The 9,504-nt window shown below is 41.4% G+C and overlaps 1 protein-coding gene across 2 annotated transcripts in view; it reads left to right on the top strand.

Moving 5' to 3' along the window:
• The first annotated feature begins 2,258 nt into the window (after window positions 1-2,258).
• The window catches only part of GPR143 (G protein-coupled receptor 143), a 57,767-nt gene continuing 50,521 nt past the window's right edge, over window positions 2,259-9,504 (top strand). For both annotated transcript variants that reach the window (XM_082247206.1, XM_082247205.1), the window contains exon 1: window positions 2,259-2,629. In XM_082247206.1, coding sequence (XP_082103332.1) covers window positions 2,374-2,629 — 256 coding nt within the window. In that variant the 5' untranslated portion in view covers window positions 2,259-2,373. The remainder of the gene's footprint in view (window positions 2,630-9,504) is intronic.

The raw sequence follows: 9,504 nt of genomic DNA, 5'->3' as shown, positions 1-9,504 counted from the left end.
CTGATGGCAGACCCACATCAGGCCACACGCCTGGAAAAGCTGCTACATACGCAAAGTCCTTTGTTGGAAGCAGATGACAGACTTCTGTGTAGCAGTGTAGAAATCAATAGCATGAGCAAGTTAAGTCAGTTATGGCAGACTGTTTGACAGTCCAAAAGTAGTAGAACAGAGCAGAGTCCAATGCAGTAGCAACAGTTAGACAAGCTCTTCATATCACTAACTAGTGATCCCTTTAGTTGGAACCTTGGCTAACTGTACTAGCACACAGAGGTAGCCAAAAAAAGAACAGGCCCCTAGATCATTGGTCTGTACTCAGTGGAGTTGCAAACAGATCCTCTCAGATACAGCTCCCCCTCAATCAGCTCTTCAGAAGCACCAGGGTCACTTCTTTCTTTTAGCTTCATGCCCTCAGGTTGCCCACCTGAGGCCGCATGGCAGAAAGTAGAAGGGATGGCAAGCCTGCCTCACCCCCCGCTGGTGCAATCCACCACCTGGGAAGGACCCAGAGCTAACATGTCCCCTGAATATATAGGCCAAACCAGCATGCTCAGGGGCACCTCCCCTGTAATTGGCTGAGACTGCTACATACTCATGTTACCTATTTACCTAACTCCCACCCATGTTCCAGAAAGCTCTACTAGTTTCCAGAAAGCAGAAGTAGTCCAAGCAAACTCAGTGGCACCAGAACACAGGAGCAGCCCTAACAAATATATTTCAGAATTCTATTAAGCAGACCTGCTGAAGATAGATTTTCCTCTAGCCCCACTATTTACATCCTAGCACATATACTAGGAGGGTGCTACACATCACTTTGGGATTACAGATTAGAAATCTTTCATAAACAATTATAGTAGTTCAGGAATGATGGTCAGTAGTTTTTTCAATGCCATATTGATGATGAGCTTCATCAGAAAGATGTACTACATAATACAGATGTGTTGCACCCACTCAAAGGGGGGTGTCATTGATTACAAGGCAAAAACAGTAATCTCCAGTACCCAGGGAGGGCCAGTGTTGGACTGCATGGGGAGAAGATGTGGCAGCATTCCCAGTCAAATTAAAAGAGAAATACATCCAGGGCTTGTTTCGCTGTACTTCTCTGGAAGATCACAGGAGTGCAGTTCGTTGTGCACTCCTATGACCCATTTTCAGCTGACAGCGGGCTTTAGCGTTACAGAACCAGTTTAGGCTGGGTAAAGATTACAACCATATGGTCAGGAAGGATACACCTAGGAGCCTGGACCACCACCTGGCTCAGCCTCTCAGCAAGCCATTGAGAGACTGAGCCAACCCCTCCTGCCCCCTCTTCAACCCAGCACCCCAGTGAGGTGCTGGGAGGGAGGGGGCAGAGCAGACTGCTGTTACTGAAAGTAACCACTCTCTGCTCAGAGCGGTGGGGAAAACTGCGCGAACAGCGGGGTCTGATCGCTAAGTTGTCAGCCTTAGAGCCGACGTGGGCGTGGGACAGATGCAGCCTCAGATCGATGCTGCATCTACCTAAGTAAGTATAATTTTAATTAAAAAAAAAAAAACACAACCCTGTAGTTCTCTTTTAAAGGCAGACAACTTCATAATTGGCAGTAACCATATATAGATGAAAGGTTGACTAACCAAGGTCATCATCAAAGGATTAGAGCAGGAATGATGAACCTACTGGCTCTGGGAAGACATACCAGCATCTCTGGTAACAGAAAATCCCAAATTTTGAGTTGTCATCAGAACAGAAACAGATGGAACATCTTCCAATAGGGATACTAGTTCTGGTAAGCAAGGGGGGCAAACAAGGATTTCCACACTATGAAGGGATTTCTTCTTCCTTCCTTTTCTGGCTATAGGGGAGGAAGTGAAGGGAAATCTCCTCAATGGGACACAGATGGCAAGAAGAGTGACAGGGATTATAACTCTTCCATACTCTATCCAAAATAAAGAACAAAGGTTTGCCTTTAGTTCTACTTTATCATTCTAGTGTCAACAAGCCTAAACAGGAAAGCAGCAGAACTAGATTTTCTCAGCTATGCTCAGCAGAGTACTAATTTATTCCATCTGTTCCAGCAGAGCCATATAAATTAGAGCTACCTTTCTTGTATGAATGTATATAAAATGTAGTTTTTATTTTATAGGTGATGCTGCAATATATTGCAGCCCTGCTTAGTATAGAGTTATGATTAAAATGTGGGAGGTATGCCTACTACAACCCTTGCTGGCAAGGTCTCCTGAGATTTCAGTGAATGAGGGCAGAGACATAGCTGCAGGGGATTGTAAGGCACATGATCAGAGTAAACTCGTGATGAACAGCTCTAAAGAATGAAGCCTACAAGTCAGTTCTTTCCTCTCCTGACTTGTGTGTAGTTGACGTGCTTTTCCAGGCTGGCCATGGCTTCCCCACGGCTGGAGACTTACTGCTGTCCCAATAGGGATCCTGCCACCCAATTTGTGCTGGATTATCAACCTAACATATTTAGCTCCCTGTGCATTGGTAGTGGTCTGGTTAGCCTCTTACTAACCATTGTTCAAATGCTGCCTAAAACAAAGCATGGCTTTAGGAAACACGGGAGATCCACTTTGCCTAAACCTTCCTCATCAAAGATCCTCCTCTTAGTCATAGTATGTGATATGCTTGGCTGTTTAGGTAAGGTAATCCAGATATTTTATGTGTTAATATTTGCATGCATGTTTTTATAATTATAGATGACTTAACGCTTTGCATAAGAGTAATTCTTACTTGTGTCTAACATTATAAATACAGCAAGGGTAATGTTTACTTTTATATTCAAATATCATTGCCACTGATATCAAGATCCTGTATTATGTTGGATTTACACGGGACAATCTAATGGGATTTCAAGCTCTGCTCTTGGTCATCATGAGTATAAGTACATATCTGAAGACTCAGTGATAAAAAAACATCCAGCATGCTGGATATATAGACGTTTGAAACCTTGAGATAATTTACATCATTGTTGCAAAGAGCACCTGTCTGAGTCTGTATAACCTTTTCTGTGTATATTTCAGGCTTATGACAGATGATCAGCTTTTATGGGTGGTTAGGAAATTTGCACATTTAAACAATTGCAATATTGTGTTTGAGGTCATTTCAGTGAATTTAAAGCTGAAGTCGAGGCATTGTCTTATTTTCTTACTTACATTGGTCCAGCTTGGCACAATGTTAGAATACATATCTTACACCCGATGCACAGAAACAGTCTACTGTAGTGATCTTCTGGGTCCTGCTTAGGTTCTACGTGAGCAGATTCACCACTGTACTCTGACCAAAGTGGTCACTCACTTGACACTGCTGTGTTAGAACACCTTGTATTTCTTTTAATGAGTAGAAGGAATTTCCTGATTGGACAAGGTGGAGATCCTGATGTCACTGACCCTCCTCACAACCTTGTCCAATCAGAGAATCTTTGTATTCACTGAAAAAATTGAATGCATTCTTTGAATGGCAGAAGTGCTGAGCGAGTGACCTGATGTGGTCAGTGTGCACTGGGAAAGCTGATCACATAGAACCTAAGCAGGACCCAGAATATCGCAATTATCACTGTGGCAGCACCAGTTACTACAGTAAATTGCAGTTTATCCAGTGCCCCATCAGAAAATAGCTGGAAAATAAGTAAGTTATTATAAGAAAGTATGCAATCAATATCATACCTGGAGTTCAGCCTTATTGTTCCTCTTTAGAGGTTTATTAAGCTGCCCAGATCAAAGCACTGTGCCCAAATCAGTATGAACCTCTCATTCTGTACACCTTGAACATCTAGATTGTTCAGCTTTGTTGCAGCTTTTGTGCAACTAGACTTCCATTCCACCTAAGGCCCCATTCACACCTAATGCAGTGGGATGCAGTTGGATGCATTTTTGACTGCACTCCATCGCCAAAATCAAGGTAGTCCTATGGGCATAGTTACCATTATTGCAGTGCAGTAAAAAAAAAGTAGAGCATGCTGCATTCTTCCACACCACAAACGCAGGGAAAGTCATGCAAACGCGCTCTCACGCATCACAATGCACACAGAAGCCTAGGGAAAGAAAGAAGAAGGACGTCACCTCACAAGACAGATGCAGATAGAAAAACGTGTGTCAACTGAATGTAAACGTGCATCAATGGCATGTACATGCACATAAAACGCACAATAAATGCATGTAAGGAAAAAATATGCAATAGATGTGCAGTTTCTAGAGTGTGAATGGGCCCTTAACAATATTGAAGCAGGTGATTGAGCATGAAAGTCAGGGGAAGCCCATACATTTTTCAGTTAACATCTAATTATGCTTAAATGACCTTTAGATCAGTCTGCAAGCTATCTGGAAGGTCATGAGACCAAAAGTGTTAAAAAGACTTTGAAAGTTTTAGGACAGTGTCACATGTAAGATCTTTCCTCAAGTCACATGAAAGGCCTGCATGTACATATATTACTTTCAGGGCAGATTGCCTTAGATAATTGATTGATAGTTTTTTAACCCAGCAATTATGAAAATATAATGTTAAAATGCAATAACTGTGCAGATCTTCTATTCAGTATTTCAAGTTAGTGCAAACCTGTGCAGACATTGATGGTTAGATGCTGCAAAGATGAGGGTCATTGCACCAATTAGACCAGTTTACTAATCCAGCCCCAGGGGACAGTTTAACCTCATTATGTGTAAAACAAGTTCTCCCTGACTGCTCTATAATAAAGACTTATCAGCAAGATACTTAACTAGTTATGTGTGAATTAGGTGCGTTAGACCAAATTTATTTTGAATTTAGAAGATTAATGGGAGTTTATTTGCTCCTTTCCTAATGAAGTGCACATTCCTAACTTTGTTAATGGCTAATAGCTTTCATAACTCAGAGATCAACATTTTTCAACCCTTTACCTAGGGAGACATGTGTCAAATGTTTTGTTACGAATCGAAACTCGGATGAGATTTTCCTTCTTTGGCGATTCGGAGTGATACCAATCTCTGAATCACAATGGTAATTAAGTGTATTGAATCTGAAATAAATTATAACGAAACAACTAAATTCATTCATTTTACTCAGTTCCGAAATAATGCAACGATATAAAGAATGATCAGAATTGATTCAGATCTATTTCATTTTTATGTTGCCTTACCATATGTCATTATTATAAAAAAGGCACTACATATGAAATGGAAACATATTGCAATAAATACAGTAAGATATAAATGTAAAATGAGATGATGATTGCTACATATTGTATTTGAGTCAGATGGTGGTGGATCCATCAGAATCTTCAAATCATAACATAACGAATGAATTCAAAATTAATTTTATTCCATTCATTATGTTATGATTTGGTGATTCTAATGGATCCTCCTCCATCCAACCCAACAGAGTGCATAAGTTATTCTCACAAAATAACGAATTAAGACATTAAAACCAATAAAGCCAATCTTCCCAAATAGTTTTCGAAATATGAATCAATTCGGAACAACGAATATAAGAAATGAATCCAAATATACAAAATGAATCCAAATATGTGAAAAGAATTCTTAAAACAAATCATTATAACATAATGAATATGATGGGATAATGTAGAGAGTAACGGCGCCTCCCTTTAAAGAGAATCGCTGTGTATTGTGAAGCTGCCTTCAATTTAAGTACAAAGGACTTAAATGAGAATAGAGAATGTGGTGAGGCGCTAACACATAAGTACAACCAATCACAAATCTAGAATCAAATAAATGGCAAACTCAGTATTTAGGCGTAGTAGTACTATAAATATCACCATATGTGACGTGTGACAGTGAAAAAAATCAAGGTGTAATGAATAAACCTAAATCAATTGATACCAGTGCACTCCCAAACTAAAATAGTACTGGTACTGTAGATGGGTGCACCAACTTATACAAATAAATTGGAACTAAAATATATATGAATCTATGTAAATGAGTGCCGAACAAATATATATTATAAAAGCGACACAAAAAATTGGAATTGGAAGAAAGTCCATATAAAATATAAAATTCCAAGTTAAGTAGTGACAAATCTTGTGCTTTTTCCCTGTGCTTCTTCTCTCAGTGAAGTATGAAAAGTGATGTAGGGATGTCTGATCCTTCACCCTGTGAGCTGAGGACACTTACCAGAAGCACTAAGGCCTCTGAGGACCTACAGTGCAGGTAGATCTCTTTGGTCTTGCAGCGACACCCTCCTCCTAGGTGAAGATTTAGGGGTATCTCTATCCCAGTATTATCCTATGTGTGTGGCTCAAATCCAAGGTGGCTCAAAAACGCATGGAGAAAAACTGTGTAGTGTTTAGTTTTTTTCACTGTCACACGTCACATATGGTGATATTTATAGTACTACTACGCCTAAATACTGAGTTCGCCATTTATTTGATACTAGATTTGTGATTGGTTGTACTTATGTGTTAGCACCTCACCATATTCTCTATAACGAATATGATGAAACTAAATCAAAAGGAAACAAATTTTTCCATCGTACACATCTCTAATACCTGACAATGGTGGTCTGTAGAAAGAATGAACTCCCTCACATTGTTGACCAGTGTAGAGCTCCCCACCCACAGAGTGTCAGAGGGAAGAATACCTCTTACATTGGTGACATCACTTGGAAAAATTCCCTCCATTCCCTTTGAGAGGCTTTGGGACCAGTTTAGGAATGAGTGAAGTAAGACAAGCTCATCAGGAAGGGGAGCCTGGGATGTCAGCACTGGATGTCCGTGATGTGGACCGCCAGGGTCCACTGCTGCCCTGCAGATTCCTGACAAAGGAGTGTGAATGCCCAGGACCAGCATCATGCAGACTCAGAAACATGTTGCGACCTCCCCCTCTCCAGTGAAGTCTTCTGCATGCGCTGTGATCCACACCGCGGTCCATGCCGCTGTCCAGCTTCATCTTCCCTGCTTGGCTTTCCACCTGAGGACCTCCGCCTGGCCTGCTCCATGCAGCAGCGGACCCTGGCGGTCCACATCGCGGACATCCAGCGCTGACATTCAGCACTCCCCTTCCTGATAAGCTTGTTTACTTCACTCCATGTGAGTTGCCCCTTGTATTTTATTGCACCTAATAAACCTGTAAACTGTCTGCACTTAAAGGCGCTTTTTCTTCTCTGTCCTACTTGTCATTTAGAGCCTGCTTCTGCTCCTGTGAACAAGTCTGCCCTACAGCCCTAGTGCTTGGACACCATGTCTCAGGATCCCCCCATTCTTGTTGGATCACTTCCACCTGTCTTTTGAACTTCATACTTATATGGACTTCTAATGAACTTCTTATGAACTATTTATGCAGAGACTGCCCCCCTCACACAGGGTCTGGTTACCTGTTGGTGCCTTCTATCCTTGTCGTGCAAATGTATACAATAGTGCGAAAGCAATAAAAACTACTCACCAGTGAGATAACACCTGTACAGCTGCAGCTGCTGTCTTGGAGGTATATCATTAAAACTGGAGAAAATAAATCAGAACAAACCTAAGCCTCGTACACACGCAACGATTATCGGCCGACCGATCGGCCGACTTTTGTCCAGTGTTGTTGTGTTGGTTGAAATGTGCTCTAGACTGCACATGAATTTTCTCGGCCAACAAAAATCTGCTTCAGAAGTGATGTCATGTGATGGTTTACTTTCCGTGTGTTTTTTCTTCTCTGAGCATGCCCAGTCTTGCTCATCAGATTTTTGTCTGCCGAAATCTGTACTGACTGATGGAAAATCGTCCGTTGTGGTGACGGCCAACAAAAATTTTATAGCCTGCACACCAGATTTTTTTCGGCCGAAAAGTCGGAGTCGGTTGTTGGCAGCATCATACTAACAAGCCGAAAAACGGCCGATCGGACGTTGGCTGAAAATTCACGGCCGATAATCGTTGCGTGTGTACGAGGCAATAGAGTTGTTGTCTGACCAACCAGAATTGTAGTTTACATTTGTCAATAAAATGCAAGGTAAACCCAGATTCTTTCTTAAAGTTTTAATGAATCAGCCACATGAACTGACAAAACATTTTGATAAGTGTGCAATGAAGTATTTGAATTCTGTGTCTGCCATATATTGCTTTGCTTTCTCAAAGACTGATCTTGTATTCAACCCATTTTTTGCCTGAGACTACTTGGAAGTTTGCTGTGTTTGTTTCTGATTCTGGCACCCATGTACGCTGAACCTAATAACTGCAGAGTATAGAAACATGAATAGGATATTATTGTAATGGGGACTGTGGAGAGGATGTCTCACATCTGGAAATATAAGAAGTGATTGGGTTTTTTTTAACTTGCCAGCGTTAATTCAGTCCCAAAATATTATCTTTGGGTGTTCTATTAATTTATGTATTGTCCATTTTACAGTTCATTGCATTTCAGCTGCTTAAATGTTATTATGCCTGAAGGACTTACAACAAGGAAAGCTAAAGGAATGTTGCTCATGACTAACACAATGTGATGGGTAAAAGTGTAACATTTCAAGAATAGCTGATCCACATGTAAAATTGATACTTAAAGGATTATTGGGAAAAGCGGAATTTCGTTGTTTTGGTTGGGACACAAAAGTTACTACAACTAATGGGAGTTTGTAAAGTAAGCATATCCCTTCCCCAAGTACATAGTGATAATTCCACAATCCAGTCCATCAGATGTTTTACATGCATTCTTCCTCCAAAATGTGAAATCTAAGAGGACTAAACAGCAAAGTCATTGATTGACAAGTCTGATATTTTGTAAACTGTGTATAGCAAAGCCCTTATCTCCATCTCTAGCCATGGTCACTGATGGGCATCAATGGACACTAATAGGTGGCACTAATGGGCACTGATGAGGCGGCACTGGTGGGCACTGATGAGGAGGCACTGATCAGGCAGCACTAATAGGCAGCACTGGTGGGCACTGATAGGTGTCACTAATGGGCTCTATTAGGTGGCACTAATAGGCAGCACTGATAGGTGGCACTGATGGACACTGATAGGCACTGGTAGGTGGCACTGATGGGCACTGATAGGCATAATTGATAGGTAACACTGATGATCAGGCACTGATTGGCAGCACTGATGGGCACTGGTTTGGCAGCACTGATGAGCACTGATTGGCAGCACTGTTGGGCACTGATTGGCAGCATTAGTGGGCACTGTTGGGACTGCGATTTTAATCGGGACACTGATAATCAGTAGATTGATTATCATTGTAGATGTCCCTTTAACACAAGTCATTTATTGGCTCTCTTCTCCTCTCCTCATGCTGTCAGTGTGAAGAAAGAAAAGCCGTTAACCAGCTTGTGTTTACATTACTGTCATTGGACACAGCTGATTACTTGGTAAAGGGCCACTTTGATTGGCTCTTTACCCCGATCTGTGATCAACTGAATCTGAAGGAATTAGCTAACGCAGAGCACGCCACAGGGGGTGCACGGGCAGCACGATCACGAGAGGACGTCATATGATGGCTTCCTGGCAAAGTAAGCCTGCGCTGTAGCCGTCTTTCGACTATAGTGTGGGCAGAAAGTGGTTAACAAATAAAAATCCTTTACAATAATAGTAATATTTAACTTGCAAGCTG

This window comes from Pelophylax lessonae (genome assembly GCF_965119305.1).
Source record: "Pelophylax lessonae genome assembly, chromosome: 2".
Lineage (NCBI taxonomy): Eukaryota > Metazoa > Chordata > Amphibia > Anura > Ranidae > Pelophylax > Pelophylax lessonae.
Note: the sequence above shows the minus strand (reverse complement) of the source record. Positions and strands in the feature narration are given on the sequence as shown.